The sequence below is a fragment of the Pinus tabuliformis genome, chromosome 4_2 (genome assembly GCF_031772625.1).
Source record: "Pinus tabuliformis cultivar Carrire ecotype Pingquan chromosome 4_2, CPIR1, whole genome shotgun sequence".
NCBI classification, from domain to species: domain Eukaryota; kingdom Viridiplantae; phylum Streptophyta; class Pinopsida; order Pinales; family Pinaceae; genus Pinus; species Pinus tabuliformis.
In genome coordinates, this window is record NC_142304.1 from 880,620,155 (window position 1) to 880,637,335 (window position 17,181).

Sequence of the window (17,181 nt, forward strand, 5' to 3'; positions counted from 1 at the left end):
TCTCTCGACCTCTCTCGGTTTATAAAAATCACTCCCGAAGCGATGGGAGCGACGCTCCCTGTTTTGCTCCGGAAATAGGTAGGGAGTACAAATTTTTTTACGGGAGCGCGCTCCCGACCTGCTCCCAAGTCACTCCCACCCGGAGCCAGGATTCAGAGCGGGATCGAGGGGGGCGGGGGCTCCCCTGCAACACTGATTTAGGGTGTTGAAATGGGAGTATTACACCTACGTTAGAAGGGATGTGCAAATGCATCGTATGGGTTGATCAACTCCCAAAAAATGAAAAAGAGATTTTGTAGTGTGTTTATTCTCAATATGGCACCTCTCAAAACCTTTTGTACCATGTTGGGTAATGATGTACAGAGTCACATACCATTTCAGGATATATGGATTTATGAATTAACTTACTTGGATTTCATATTGCTTGATTAGATTTGCTATTTTTAAATTTTTTTTATCTGTATTTTATTTTTATATATTTGGGAGTGGGTAGAATCCTCTATATCCATATGTAGTCATCTGTTGTGTTATCCCTCAAAACTTGCTTGGTCACTTCAGCGTTCCCCATAGCGTATCCCAGTGTTGCACTAATCGCGATTAAATATGAAAATCGTGATTTTTTCAAATCAGAGATATTATCGGCCGATTAAATTGCAAATCTTTTTTCAGTGATTTTTATGAAAAAATCGCGATTTTTTGAAAAAATCTCTGAATAATATATATATATATATATATATTTATTTATTTTAATGAGGAGGAGGTGACCCAAGCTACCCCTATCACCAGTAGAGGACGTGGTCTACCTCATGTAGCTCCTAGTTCTTTAACTTCTAGAGCACAAAAGAGTCTATTGCCAACTCCACCAACCTCTACATCTAGAGGGGCAAAGGAAATCAGTAGTATTAGACTTTAGTTATTTGGTTCATTTCATTGTATATGACATTATGACTCATGATATGAGATACATTATTATATTTTTTGTTGATATTTTGAGGCTGAGTTGGGAGTCATGAGTCAGGACTTACTATTGAGGACATGATTCACTGTTATGTGTGATGTGGCACTAGAAATGATATTAAACATCTTACATATTAGTTCTTTTATCATATTTATGTGTCAATGTATTTATTTTATGTAGTAGATGCTTTAGATATTAAAAAAATTGAAAAAAAATGAATATTTTTATATGTTACAATTTTTTTCCCGATTTTTACGATTTTTCCGATTTTTTCCCTCCGCTGAATTAATCCCGATAATGATTAGTGCAACATTGGCGTATCCCTTCTGAAACATAGGTTAATGGGGGTGTGCTAGTTGCGAATATGTTCATTATTATTAGATTTGGATGTGAGTTTAATTCATGTCATCTGTTAAAGCTTACAGCATACTGATTTGCTTGAGTGCTAATGCCTAATTGGAGTATAAAATCAATAAACGGAAGCTTGTGTGATTGGCAGTTTAGTTTTGAGCTGGCAATTATATATGCAAGAATTGGTAAACCTTTAAGGTTTTGTTTGGAAGCATGCTGGTGTTCCCAAAGTCCAATCTTGATTGGCTGCATTTTCAAATTTCTAGTTCGTCAACCTATTCTTTGGTCAGTCGTAGAAACACATAAAGTTATCTTATCATCTTAATTTTTTTCACTTCTCTGTATGCTCACAGCTAATGTCCAGGAAATACATTTTTAAAGTGCTATTCTGCAATTGTTTGTTTGCTAATATTCTGGCTCTGCTTGCTTGTTTATACAGTAGTGATTGGACCATGCAATGTTTAAGTCTCACTCTGTTAAAGGGCGTGCTTTGGAAAGAAATTGCGTTTTGATTTATCCTGAAAATCATCTCAAAAGAAACTTTATGACTGTAAAAATGCTTTCTAGCTTGACTTGTTGAGACTAAAACTTATTTACTTGGAGATACAGCCTAGTGTGACCGTATAAGTATGTTGAATTTCAATGATCTATACTCTAGAAATGCATTATAGTTCCATATGTATAAATGGGAAACATAAACGCTAAGTACCATCTCTTATATTATATTTCATACAATGTCCTCTTCCATCTCTTTATATTTCTGATTATTTTTTTTCCTTTTTTTCAAAAAATCTGTGGTTTGAATTCTTTTACACATATCTCTCTGTTTTTTCTTTTGGAAGTGTATCTCTCTATTTTGCTTCAGACTATGAAATGATTTTATCATAAAAGATGTTACTAGTTAGAGGACAGAAAACAACTTTCCTTGACATATATTGAACTTTATGTGCTTGCTACATAGGGCTTAACAAGCTTGGAGGTTGTGGTAACAAATCTTTCAGCAAAAGCAGGAAAAGGTAAGCACCAATTGCTTTTTGTTATTGTTCGAGTCTCCATTTGTCTTGAAATGTCATTGCAACCTTTTGGAATTTCTTAAAAGTTTAACACACATCATTCTATCTGGTTGTCTTTTCTAGTCCTATTGATCTATTCTTTTGGTCACCTGTGGGCATCAATAAAATTTTCTTATCCGATGGTTAGTGGCTTTTCTGTAACTCGAGTGGCATGATTTGTAAATCAGTTTTTTCATGACTTCCAATCTTGTCTGAAGGTTACTGGGTTTTTTTTAACTTGAATGGAGTGATTTGTGAATCAGTGGTTTGATGACTTCCAATATTAACTGCTTTAGTGAACTAGTACATTATAGCTAGCAGCCTAGTTTTAACTTTTGCATGATTTGGCATGCATTGTTGTATTTGTAGCACTATTGATGTAGGAATATATGGCACCATGATATATGACAACATGTGGGCAGTCTATATTGTCATTGACCATTTGTTCCAAGTACCCAAAAGTTATTAGGTACAGTATCTTCCTATCAATAGCAGTCAAAGTCGACATTTATTGAGGTTTCCACCTTTGAGAAACAGATGAAATTTTGCTAATTTGAGGATTTGGCAATATTTAGAAGAGAATATTGAGAAGACTTGTGCTGGACTAAGTCACATCTTGGTGCTTATCACTGTTACCAGATTCTGTTGATTTGGGGTAGCATCGGATGTGATGTGATCTAGGCTTCAAATTTTGCAGGGAGGCTTGGGCACATGTATTCCAAAGAACTCTGAAAGCGTTTTGGGAAATCCCCCTTAGAAATCTTTTTATTAAAATAATTAATATTTTTAATGGGACCCTAAGTCTAAGCTTAGGAAATTAAAAATGTTAATGGGTAGTAATCTAATTATGGGTGTAACTTCTAGAGGAAGACGAGGATCAAGCTAAAATGATCTTAGCCATTGATTAACATTTAATCTGGGTCGTTGAATATCAACGAGAAGATTATTTAAGGGAGCTTGAGGGTCATTGGGAAAATACACCGAGAGATCAAGATATCGAATTTCTGAAGTGAGTAGTTCTTAAGAGGAAATTGTTGATTTTTGGTAGCATCTGATGTGCTCTAGCCTTGAAATTTGGTGGAGAGGCTAAAGCATATAAGATCTCCAAAAATCGTTTGGAGAAATTCCACCTGGATGAGGAGTTATTAAAACCATTAATATTTTTAATGGGTTCCTAAGACTAAACTTAGGAAAATAAAAATATTAATGTGTATTAATAAAGATAAGGGAGAAAAGCTTCTAAGAGACAAGGATCAAGTATGTTTTAATCTTAGCCATTGATTAGAGACTTAATCTCGGCCGTTGATTCATCAACAAGAAAAGTATGAGAGAAAACTTGATGATCATTTGGAAAAACACCAACAAATACTCAAGAGAAGGAGATCAATTTCAGAGGGAGAGTTGCAAGGTGGAGGAAGAGGAGGGTATCAACAACAATCAGTGACTGAGGAGGAGGTGACGCAGGGACATTGAGAGGCAATGCAGAGTGAGACACAGTCCAGGGTAGACGTAGCCCTCACGCAAGCTGACGCAGAGCTACTCAAAGCCACGTTGAGCCATGCAGAGTGACACAGAGCCACTCAGAGCCATGCTGAGTGATGCAGAGGTGACGCAAAAGTGGGAGAAGGGTCTCCAAAGTGTCAGAAAATTTCCAAGGGAAAGTCTTAGGTGTTTTCTCTTAGGTTCTCTGTAAAATCATTCCTTGTGAAAACGATTGTTGCTGAAGATTAATAAAATCCTCATTTGCTGCACCTGTTTTCCCACATTGGGTTTTTTGGGAACAATTGTCCAAAACCAACTGTGTTGATGTGATTGGTTCTTGTGTATGTATTTTCTCTGTGTATTCATGTGATAAATATAGTAGAATTTATTTTAATATTTGCTAAAGGGATTTTGTAAATAACTTATTGTGAAGAATAAGTAGGTGAAATAAATCAGTTCTTGCAGTAGAATTTCAGGTTAGAAATTTTCTCATGGTATCAAAGCAGAGATTGAGCAATAGGAGAGAAAAATCGACTATGGGTCAAGAGCATGATGGAGAGGCATCAACTCAAAGGGACTCACGCAACTTTCTAGAAGAAGACACAAGGGACATGGATCACGATTATTCTATGTTAGCTTCTAGATTGGAAGAAGAAGTCGCTTGCCTAGCAAGCTTTTCCTCCTTTGAGGTTTGGTATATAGATAGTGGAGCTTCTTGGCATATGACAGGAATTCGAGAATGTTTTTGAGATTATCAGGAAGAAAGAATGAATTTTCAGATCACCGTGGGAAATAAGGCAAAGTGTACCCTAGTAGGAAGAGGTATTGTAGTCTTTCAAAGAGAAGTAGGAGAGGGCCTTCTAGCAACCAATGTGCTGAATTTTTCACGATTGGGGATGAACTTACTCTTCGTATCTCAACTTCAAAACAAGGGCTATGACATTTCCTTCATTAAGGAGAAAATTTATGTGAAACACCTGAGTTGGAAAAGGAAGGCCCAAATCAGAATCAGAAGTAACAGGCTGTATAGATTATAGCTAGAATCACGAATGGCACTGTTAGGCAGCAATGGAGATAAAGATTTGAATGAACTATGGCACAGGAGGATGGGACACTTACACCATGGGGCTCTGAGAATTCTCAGGAAAACAGTATCAGGAGTTCTAGAACTAAGTATTGAACAAGATGATGTATGCAGAGGGTGCACTCTGGGTAAGTATGCCAAATCTGCGTTTTCCAAAAGTAACAATAGAGCTAAGAGTGTTCTAGGATTCATACACTCAAACACTTGCAGACCGATGTCCACAAAAGCTCTTAGTGGTGTCGAATACTTCGTCACCTTCATTGATGACCATTCTAGGAAGACTTTGATCTACTTTCTGAAAACCAAGGATGAGGTTTTTGGTTAATTCAAAGAGTTCAAGGCTCTAGTGGAGAATCTGATAGGAAAGAAGATAAAAGTGTTGCGCTCAGACAATGGTGGAGAGTATGTTGACAAGGACTTCAATGAATTTTGTGCTAAGGAAGGCATCAAAAGAGAGTGGACAACTCCCTACAATTCGGAGCAGAGAATGGAGTAGTAGAAAGGAAAAACAAAGCTACTGTGGAAGCAACTAGGGCAATGCTTTATGATCAGGATATGCCCAAATTCCTGTGGGCAGAAGCATGCATCACACAATCTATGTTCAGAATAGAACTCCACACAGGGCATTGGGCAAAATCACTTCGGAAAGGGTCTTCACTAGGAAGACTCCTGAAGTCAATCATTTCAGGATATTTTGGAATTTAGCGTATTGCCATATACCCGAAGAAAAGAGAAGGAAATTAGATCAAATTGCTGAGAAAGGATATCTTGTAGGATATAAAGAGAATGCTAAGGCATATAGAGTCTATCATCCAGGGAGTAGGACGACAGTTGTTCGACGGGATGTAAAGTTCATGGAGGATAGAGCTTCCTGGAAATACCGAGAAATGCCTTCTGAGGTGCAGTCAAAAGATGATCCGTTGGTCCAACCACTTCGACCAGTATAAACTAGTACCAAAAATTCTCCTGAGGGCAAAGCTTTGGAACAGGAGGAATCTCAGGAAGAGGAAGAGCTGATAGATGTACCCACTACCAGTGGAAGAACGAGTCGGGAACTTCGACAGGTTCTACGGGATGCAGAGGAATTCATTGGTGCACCCAGGAATGATAAAAGGGAGCAAAGACAGCCAGACAGGTCCCAGGCCCTAGTAGCTTAGGTTGGGGAACTTTCTAGTTTTCAGGAGGCTGTTCAACATCAAACTGATGCTCTGAGCAAGAACACATTGAAAGAAATGAGCTTAGAGCCGGATGGCATGGCCGAGACCGAAGGCTTCTCCTCAATCGAGTCCCTAACCAATTGACTTAAGAAGGATCGACCAGAATAGCACTGGACGGACAAGAAACTGACTTCAAGCATTCACAAACGTTGAGACGGACTATGCACTTCTCATTTTGCATACAGACGAATCATGGACTATGCCATTGGGTGTTAGAAGAGAGTTGAAGTGGAGAGTAGACCGGGAACGACTAACAACCTTGAGTGAGCTCTCTAGTTGTTAGAGATGGAAAAGGAAATGATGATGAGTCAGATGAATCAGATGAATTAGATAAGGGTTACCTACCTCAAACACTGAGGTTAATGGTTTTATATCGGTGGAGGAATACAGTTCTATAACTGTCAATGACGTCTGGTCAGTGGTACCTAGGCCTCAGGATAGGTCAGTGGTAGGTTCAAGAAGGACCTACAAAGTCAAATATGTTGCAGACGATAGTGTGGAGAAATACAAAGCTAGGTTTGTGGCTAAGTGGTATGCTCAGAAGGAAGGGATAGACTACGAAGAAACCTTCGCCCCAATAGCCAGGTATACTTCTATTAGAACGATGATATCTCTTGCAGCACAGATGGGGTGGGAGATTCACCAAATGGATGTCAAGGCGACATTCTTGAATGAGGTAATAGAAGAGGAAGTAGACATTGAACAACGAGAGGGTTTTGAGACACATGAGAAGAAGTCTCATGTATGCAGATTAAAGAAAGCTTTGTATGGGCTTAAACAGGCACCAAGAGCATGGTACGGTCGAATTGATGGCTACTTGCAGAAGATGGAGTTTTTCAAGAGCAACGCAGTTCGTAATCTCTTCTATCTTGTCGTAGAGAATGAGGCTCTAATCCTAGTGTTATATGTGGATGATTTTTTCTTGACAGGATCATCCAGGCTCATCAAAGACTGCAAGAAGAACCTAGCCATAGAATTCAACATGAAGGATTTGGGACAGATGTATTATTTTTTGGGGTTGGAAGTTTGGCAGCAGAAGGGTGAGATCTTCCTCGGAAAAGGGAGATATGTTACAGAGATCTTGAAGAGATTCAGGATACAGGACTATAGACCTATGGCCACTCCAATGATCACCAACTAGAAGAAGATTGATGCATCAGAAGATAAAGACGTTGATCCCACCTTGTAAAGGTAGCTTATAAGGTCCTTGATGTATCTGCTCAATACCAAACCAGACATTTTTTACACTGTCAACACCCTTAGTCAGTTTATGGTAGAACCTAAGAGGGCGCGCTGGGCAACAACCAAACATGTTCTTAGGTATTTACAAGGAACAATCGAGCATGGATTATTGTACACCCAAGGCAATGACATCAGGCTAAGTGGGTTAACTGACGCAGATTGGGTTGGAAGTTCAGTAGATTGGAAAAGTACAACTAGGTACTGTTTCAACATTGGATTAGGAATGACCTCCTGGTGTAGTAGGAAACATAAATCTGTAGCTCTGAGCTCAACTGAAGCTGAATATATGGCAGCAAGCACAACTTCGTGCGAAGCCATATGGCTTAGGAAATTGCTTGTGAATCTATTTAGGAGAAGGATGGAGGCGACCAGGATTTTGTGTGATAATTAGAGTTGCATCAAGCTCTATGAGAATCCAATATTTCATGATCATCTGAAGCACATTGATATCAGGTGTCACTTTGTTAGAGACGGTGTCCAACGAGGGGCAGTACAATTGAGGTACACTCCTACAGGAGAACAAGTGGCATACATTCTCACCAATGCTCTAGGAAGAACAAAGTTTGTTTATTTCAGGGAGAAGATGGGGATGGCGAAGAATCCATTTCAGTAGCAGAAATGTATAAGTGTCTAGAGTTGCAGGGTAGCAGTAGCAGTGCTATGGGCAGCATGATGCAGCATGTTGATAGGGAGCTGCAATACAGATGTAGCAGTGGTAGTGGTAGTGTCAAGGGCAGCGGTACAAGAAGCAGCAATGCAGTGGATGTAGGGCAACAGGCCAAGCATCAGAACAAAAGACAAATGTGGAGGATCAGTGTGATGCTTCTTTGGGGAAGCATTGCTAGAGCACATTCCTCGCTAAGAGGGAGTGTTGATTTTTTGTAGCATCGAATGTGTTTTAGCCTTGAAATTTGGTGGAGAGGCTATAAGGCACATGAGATGTCAAAAAATCGTTTCGCGAAATTCCAATCGGATGAGGAGTTATTAAAATAATTAATATTTTTAATGGGTTTCCTAAGTCTAAACTTTGGAAAATAAAAATATTAATGGGTATTAATAAAGATAAGGGTGAGAAGCTTCTAAGAGACAAGGATCAAGTATATTTTAATCTTAGCCATTGATTAGAGACTTAATCTTGGCCGTTGATTCATCAACAGGAAAAGTATAAGAGAAGACATGAGGTTCATTTGGAAAAACATCGGCAGATACTCAGTATCTAAGGGAAAATTGATTCTCAAGAGAAGGAAATCGATTTCAAATGGAGAGTTGTAGGGTGGAGGAAGAGGAGGGTATCGGTAGCAATCAATGATTGAGGAGGAGGTGACGCAGGGACATTGAGAAACAGTGCAGAGGGAGACGTAGTCCAGGGGAGACGTAGACCTCATGCACGCCGACATAGAGGGACTTAGAGCCACTTAGAGCCATGCTGAGCCACGTAGAGTGACGTAGAGGTGACGCAGAAGTGGGAAAAGGGTCTCCAAAGTGTCAGAAAGTTTCCAGGGGAAAGTCTTAGGTGTTTTCTCTCAGGTTCTCTGTAAAATCATTCCTTGTAAAAGTGATTGTTGCTGAAGATTAATAAAAACCTCATTTGCTACACCGATTTTTCCACATTGGGTTTTTCCGGGGACAATTGTCCAAAAACAACCGTGTTGATGTGATTGGTTCTTGTGTATGCATTTTCTTTGTGTATTTATGTGATAACTGTAGTAGAAGTTATTTTAATATTTGTTGAAGGGATTTCGTAAATAACTTATTGTGAAGAATAAGTAGGTGAAATAAATCAGTTCCTGAAGTAGAATTTCAGGTTAGAAATTTTCACAAAAATTTTGATCAAGGAGATTTCTTTCAGTTGAGGGGCAAGGATAGTATCCGAAGAGAGAGATTTTCTCAGCTGGACATTCATCGGTAGAGAGTGGTAGAGAGTGATCCAGTAGCCCAGACGTAGACGATGACGTAGGGCCACGCAGAGGCAGTGCAAAGGGTGAGAGAGAGTCCGAGATTTTGCTGAAGAGAGTCAGTTTCTGAAGTCGGGAGCCGGGGTGTGAGATCGGGAGGCTAAGAGCAGAGACTCTGGGCAACAAATCAGGTTAAGTGATGCAGAGCCTAGAGAGACGCAAAGAGTGAGTGAGGACTGTGTAGAGCAACATAGGGCCTGGCAAAGGCACTTCACTTAGTATCTGGATCAGCCGGGGTTTTCTTTGTGATTGTGTGAGGTAATCTCACAAATCTTTCTACCAGTATTTCTCTCTCTTTAACTAAATAGCCTGAGAGGTATTCAGAGATGTATTCAAAATTTGCTAGTACTTAATAATAATAAACCCTCAAAACAACTGCACCAGTTTTCTCGCATTGGGTTTTTTTGGGGAAATTTGTCCAAAAATAACGGTGTCTATTGTGTTGTATTTTCTTTCTTGCTCAGTCTCTTGTTTCCACATAATATTTAATTAAGTGAAGGCTGCAGCATATGTATTATGATATTTGTCATAGGAAACCGCAAGTAATTTGTTTGAAGGAATTTAACAAATAGGAGTAATATCATCAGTTTCTGTAGTAGGGATTCCGGTTGAGGAATTCTCACATGGTATCAGAGCTGCATGTGAAGCAAGAAGAGCGAAGTTGATAGATCAAACGCTGAGCAAAATTGGGAGTTCGAAAAAGCTGCAGGAGGCAACAGTTCGAAACCCCATAGGGTTGACATAGTTCCAAGCCGGGAGAGCAGATTTTCAAGGCAGTCTCTTTCTGAGTGAGTAGACGGAGAGAAGGACTTCCAGTTCGAATTTTTTGCCGAGACAGAGGGAGTAATGCTGAAGCCTCAACGTGAGAGAGATGGTGGGACACAACTGTTCAACAGGCAGATTGCTGGGCTGAAAAACGTCAGAAGAGAGAAGAGAAGCACCTTGAGGGAACATTTCCTCGGTAGACTTCCCGCCGAGAAGTCTGTTTTCTCATTGACTGAGCAACAACAGTGAGAAGCAAAGGGGATTTTCGACATTTTTTGGCAGAGATGGCAACCAGTGGCTTGATGGATTAGGATAGGTTGGGTGAAGCATCCAACTACGTTATCTTGAAGGCTATAATGTCCTTCCTTCTAGATGAGCATGCCCTCAAGACATACATCGACAACGTGGATGATTATGGATGGAGTCAAGGATCACGTGGTGTGTCACGTTGCTAGTAGAGGGACTGCTAAGGAAATGTGGGATGCCTTGGATACGTTATATCAAGGATCTTCCGAGTAGCGAAAGATGTACTTGGAGCAGAAGCTGAGATCTGCTCAGATGCAGAAAGGAGAGCGTGTGAATCCATTCCTCACGAAGCTAAAGGAAACCTGTGATGAGTTGCTTGTTGCGGGGCATACACCTTAGGATTCAGAGTTGGTTAGAATGACCTTCAATTCTGTCTCAGATAAGTGGCAAGTCTTTGTCTAGAGTATCTTTGGCAGAGAAACATTGCCGAATTGGGATGAGATGTGGGCAACTCTAAAACAAGAGGAGCTGAGGAGAGACTTAGTCAAGGTCAAACTTGACAGAAGCAACAACAACAATGGGTCGACGCTTGAGGAGGAGGAGGATAATGCAACCCTTGCATCGAAGGGACAACAGGAGCAGGGGAGACGTGAGAAGGACGTCTTGAAGATCAAGTGTTTCAGGTGTGGTGAGATGGGTCACTATGCTACTCAGTGTCCTCTCAAGAAGAAGGACAAGGATGAGAAACACAATCCCAAGGCTGCGCCTGCGAAGATCGAAGAGGAGGAGTTCACCATGATAGACGAGATACCTCTAAGAGGGAGGTGGGCTGATTTGGAGTTGTAGTTCGAAAAAGATACAGATGAGCATGATCCTTGAGGAGTCCACCTCTTGGATCAATACCTTGCTATGGGAGCCTAGATCAATAGTAGCAGGATGGACTAGTGTCAGATGGTGCCGAAGAGTGTTGAAGAAACAATTGCAGTGGCTAGGAGCGATAGAGACTGAGAAGCGTAGAGCAGAGTTGGCAGCAGTTCACTTGGAACAGAGCAGAGGTCAACAACAATGTAGTATGTTTAGAGGGTCAGTGCAGAGACTAGCAACAGTCAGGCTTCAACATTCATGTGGTATCATATTGAACATAGTTAGTTCAGTGATTTTGGATGTTTTTCCGTTGCTATAAGAAAGAGTTTGTAGTGAAGAAGCAGTTAGCAGTGGCAGTGCTAGCAGCAGCACAGATGCAACACTTGAGAGGGAGCTATAGTACGGATGCAGTGTTGACAGTGGCAGTGTCAGCAGTAGTACAATTGTAGCAGTAGTGCAGTAGTTGGTGGACAGCATGTGAGACATCACTAGCATAGAGTACAATGCTCCAGAGTCAGAGCAGTATGCAGTAGTGTATATTGCTAGAGCACATTCCTTGCTAAGAGGGAGTGTTAATTTGGGGTAGCAGCGGATGTGCTCTAGGCCTCAAATTTTGCAGGGTGGCTTGGGCACATGTATTCCAAAGAACCCAGAAAGCGTTTTGGGAAATTCCACCCAGAAACAATGTTATTAAAATAATTAATATTTTTAATGGGACCTGATGTCTAAACATATGATATGAAAAATATTAATGGGTATTAATCTAATTGTGGGTGTAACTTCTAGAAGAAGACAAGGATCAAGCTAAAATGATCTTGGCCATTGATTAACTTTTAATTTGGGCCGTTGAATGTCAACGAGAAGATTTTTTAAGGGAGCTTGAGGGTCATTTGGAAAATAACTCGCAAGATCAAGAGATCGAATTTCTGAAGTGAGAAGTTCTTAGGAGGAAATTTCGATCAAGGAGATTTCTTGCAGTTGAGGGGCAGGGATAACATCCACAGAGAGAGAGATTTTCTTAGTCGGAGAATCATCAACAGAGAGAGGCAGAGAGTGATACAGTAGCCCAGGCGTAGAGGCTGACATAGGGCCACGAAGGGCCATGCAGAGACAGTGCAGAGGGTGAGAGAGAGTTCAAGATTTTGCTGTGGAGAATCAGTTTCAAAAGTCGGGAGCTGGGGTGTGAGACCGGGACGCTGAGAGCAGAGACTTTGGGCAATAAATTGATCAGCTGATTGAGTGATGCAGAGCCTAGAGAGGTTGACATAGAGACTGTTTGAAGACTGCATAGATCAGCGTAGGGCCTGGCAGAGGCATTTCACTCAGTATTTGGATCAGCCGGGATTTTCTCTGTGATTGCATGAGGTAATCTCACAAATCTTTCTGCCAGTATTTCTCTGTGTGTAACTGAATAACCCGAGAGGTACTTTGAATTTGCTACTGCTTAATAATAATAAACCCTCAAAACTGCTGCATTGGTTTCCTACATTGGGTTTTTCCGGGGACATTTATCCAAAAATAATGGTGTCTATTGTGTTGTATTTTCCTTCTTGCTTAGTCTCTTGTTTCTGCATAATATTTAATTAAGTGAAGGCTGCAGTGTATGTATTACGATATTTGCCGTAGGAAACTTCAAGTAATTTGTTTTGAAGGAATTTAACAAATAGGAGTAATATCATCAATTGCTGCAGTAGGGATTTTGGTTGAGGAATTCTCACAGGACCGAACTAGTTATCAAACCGGTTGACTACCCAAGCTGGGAACCGGTTCAAAACTGGAAGAAATTGATCGGCGAAAAAATACATAAAATATTTAAATTTTAAAGAAAACCATATCTATGCATGTGTATCCATTTGAATCCAAACAATTTGTGCACACATAATACATATGCAAAAATGCTCTTTTATATAGCGATTAAGAGTGCATATAACCAAAATAGCACTTAGTGCAATACATCTCTGAACCAAAAATACCTCAACAAAGAGACTCTAGATGGCCTATAGTGTAAAATACATCATCCTACAACAAATACCTACATATAATAGAAATTAAGAGTGCATATAACCAAAATAGCACTTAATGCAATACATCTCTGAACCAAAAATACATCAACAGAGATACTCTAGATGTCCTATTGTCTAAAAAAATCATGCTACAACAAATAACTACATATCTAAGTCACCTGATACAGGGATTCGAGATTCGATGGAAACAGGGATTCGAGTGTCGGATACGGACACGTTGACCCCCCAGAAAAGGACACGTTCAAATATGTTATCTATATATATATATATTAAAAATTAGATATTTCTTACACAAATTCTCATTCATGATACAAATTCATTGATTCAAACATAGATCTTCATCTATATGTAAGTTTTACAAAGTAACATTATGCATACAAAATTACAAATACAATTACCACATAAATGGTAAGTGATAAATTATAATATGTATTCAATTCATCAATGATCCAATAGGAGAAAGACAAGATAGTAAGATAAAGATACTGTTGTTTTCTCATTGAGTCATCAAAATCAAAATTTGTTACTATTTACATAGGTAGTGCATTGCCAATGGAAAATAGAAATAGAAAATACAAAACAACTACAACTACAAGTCTGCAAGTATCGAAGCCTCAAGGCAGTAGGTAGCTCATGACTCATGAGTCCTCAATCCTCATAGTCATCATCAAGATCAATATCACTGTCCTCATCATCATGGTCACCACTGTTCTCCTCTGCTGCATCCTCCTCTATATCCAAAGTCCTCTGCATTTGCAAAAACTACCTATCAACATCCTTTTTTCGTGATTTGAATCCGAAAATCGGGATTCATCGCGTCCGATCAGGATAGGATTCGGATTCGATCGTGTCTCCATCGGACACGATGAATCCTTGTTTTTAGATTCGAATCTTTCCAAATCGTGTCCGATTTGTCGGATTCGGGACACGATGGGCCTGGGGGATGAATCTGGTCTCATAGCTACATATCATGAAAATCATTGCCTATATTGGGATCCTCATCATCAATTTCACCCTCTAAGCATTAAAATAAGATAGAAAAAACTTAACATGTCAAATCAAGATTTTGTTTGAGTGATGGGTACACTCTCACGAAGGTCATGATAGAGTAGTTCAACAGTCAATGCCACTAACATCAATGTACATAGAGGGCTTGGTGCTCTTGTTTAAACACTGGTTTTATACCCTCATACACAATAGAATCTAATGGAAATGTTGCAATCCCCCCAATTTTGAAATCCTAAAAACTTGAGAGTGTAGATTTCGACAATTATTCATATTGTCATAGTTTCCGAAAGCGAATTTGCTTCTAGAAATTCTGCCAATCCTAAAAGCTATTTCTGCTGGATTTTGAGTGGGATCTAAAATTCTACTTACACCATATGAAATCCAATGAGGTCGGAACCACTCTCATGTTGGAATTTCTAAGTCTAACCTGTGAGAAACCCTTCATGTACTTTCTGATTTATTCCTACCTACATGTTCTGTTAATTAACAAGTTATTTACCATGCAAATACTGGAAATAAATACAAGTGCATGCTCAACACATCACAAATCATCAACTGAAGGAAACAAAACAAGCACACAAGTAACACCGTTGTTTTTGGACCAATGTCCCCAGAAAAATCCAATGTGGGAAAACCGGTGCAGCTATCTGAGGGTTTTATTATTATGCAGTTTCTGAATACAATCTGGGTGCCAAAACCGGCTCACCCAACAGAGAATAATCTGGACAGTAGTACTTCTCCTTCGAAGATAGATGCTCCGGCTGAACCTTGGATAAACACTCCTGCAGCTCCTCAACACCAATATGCCCCACGAAAAACCCGAGCGTCAGCGTCTAGGGACTACGTCAACCTCTTCTGCCCTCTGCGTTAGCTTTCCCGACAGTTCAGGCTTCTGCCCTCTGTGTCAGCTTTCCTGACATTTCCGACAGTTCCCGACAGTTCTGGCTTCTGCCCTCTGTGTCAGCTTTCCCGATTATTCCGGTTGTTCTTGGCAGTTCCCACTGTCCCCGGCAGTTCCGGCGTTTGCCCTATGCGTCATTGTTCCCAGCTATTCCAGTAGTTCCCGACAGTTTTGGCTGTTCCCGTCAGTTCTGGTTGTTCCCAACAGTTCCAGCTTCTGCCCTTTGCTTCAGCTTTCTCGGCTGTTGCGTTGATCCTCCCAGCACTATCTCTACCTCTCTTCTTTTGTATACAATGCCCCTTAGCTGCAACTCCTAATCACTCTCACAACTTTCTCAGCAAACCCAGCCCTAGAAAGTCGAAATTTTGATCTCTTGGTGTGTTCTCCCAGTGACCCTCAACCCTCTTATACTTTTCTCTTTGACAAATCAATGACCGAGATTAAGTCCCTAATCAACGGCTAAGATTAGATCTGGTTTGATCCATGCCTTTAGGACCATTCTAACGCAGTTTTATATTAATTCACATTAATATTTTATTTTCCCTAAGTTTAGACTTAGGGACTCCATTAAAAATATTAATTATTTTAATATCTCCCAAACTGTTTAGAATCTGCCCAAACCCTTTCTGGGTATTAGAGATCTCATGGGCCTTAGCCTTTCCACCAATTTTCGCGGCTAGAGCACATCCGATTCTGCTCCAAATCAACACTCCTTCTTAGCGAGGAAAATGCTCTAGTAATACTCCTCACTGAGTATCACCCTGATCATCTGGCATTGGTCCTTGTGTTGATGCTAGGCCTGCTGCCCAACATCCTCTGCACTATTGCATCCTGTACTGCTACCCATGGCCCTGCCACTGCCACTGCTGCATCCGTACTGCAACTCCCTCTGCATTTGTTCTGCTGCCTATGGCCCTGCCACTACCACTGCAGCATCTGCATTGCAACCCCTCTCATCATGCTGCATCGTGCTGCTCATAGCACTACCACTGCTAACTGCTGCACTGCAACTCAGTTACTGAGAAGTAAGTAAATGATCTCCCAACTCTAACATCTTTTGTCAAGGTAGAGACACCCTCGATGCTGAAACTCCCCTTGTCGCTGACAAGTGCTCCCTCTCTGACCTCTGCTCTGCTGCAACAACTCTATGCTGTGCCATCTTGCACTGGTGCAACACTCGTGTGCTTCTCGCACTGCTGCTTCATGCTGTCCTGGGAATCCTACATTGTAGCTCCCTCTGTCGCTCCATCCGCATTTGTCTCTACTGACATCGCCAGTATTGCTACTCCTCTTCGAGGCCCCCGTAGCAAGGTCTAAGCTAAGAGGCTGGGTACCTCGAGGATCTTGCCCCTCATCGCCTGTAGTCCATTTGACTACAGCTCGATGTCTCCCCACTTCCCCTCAAGTGGTGTGTGTGCACTCATGGCACACAGAACATAAAGGATCCTGGCCTTCCAGATGCCAAAGTTGGATGCCTCATCCAACCTTTCTTGATCCCTCAGCCCATTCATGGCCATCTCTCTGCTCTTCTTGTTGACTCCTTCAAGTCTCTCTTCTTCTCGTCTGGAAGTTCTCGATTCGACTCCTTTTGAGTCTCTCTACTTCCCATTTGGAAGTTCTCTTCTGGACTCCCTCTGAGTCCCGATTTCCCTCCTGGAAATCCTTTTGCCAACCGTCAAGTTGCCCCTCTCCGATCGTTTGTGCAAATACACCATTGATCTGGATTCCTTGGCTAGAAATCCGCCTCGGCAGCAAATCCCTCCCCTTGGTCTTGCCTTTTTAGATATTGTTCTGACTACGGTACCCCACCAGCTTCACTCTCCAACTTACCCACAGCCTCCTAAGCCCCAACAAACTGAATGTTAGAGCTTCTAGGCTCTGCGCAATCCCGACACCACCAAAATTCGCATCTCCTGGCCATGGGCGTCAATCCTTCCTGACTGAGGAAGATGACTGGGCACTGCATAGGTCGAGTCTTCTCCCCTCTGCCACTGCGCTGATCCTCTTCCCAGCTCAAACTTGATGACGCAAG

General features: G+C 41.0%; 1 protein-coding gene across 3 annotated transcripts in view; it reads left to right on the forward strand.

The window, feature by feature from the left end:
- LOC149172507 (calcium-dependent lipid-binding family protein) overlaps positions 1 to 17,181 on the forward strand; it is a 473,345-nt gene that overhangs the window by 334,054 nt on the left and 122,110 nt on the right. For all 3 annotated transcript variants that reach the window (XM_089424336.1, XM_089424337.1, XM_089424338.1), the window contains one exon: positions 2,271 to 2,325. In XM_089424336.1, the coding sequence (XP_089280462.1) occupies positions 2,271 to 2,325 (55 nt within the window). The remainder of the gene's footprint in view (positions 1 to 2,270; positions 2,326 to 17,181) is intronic.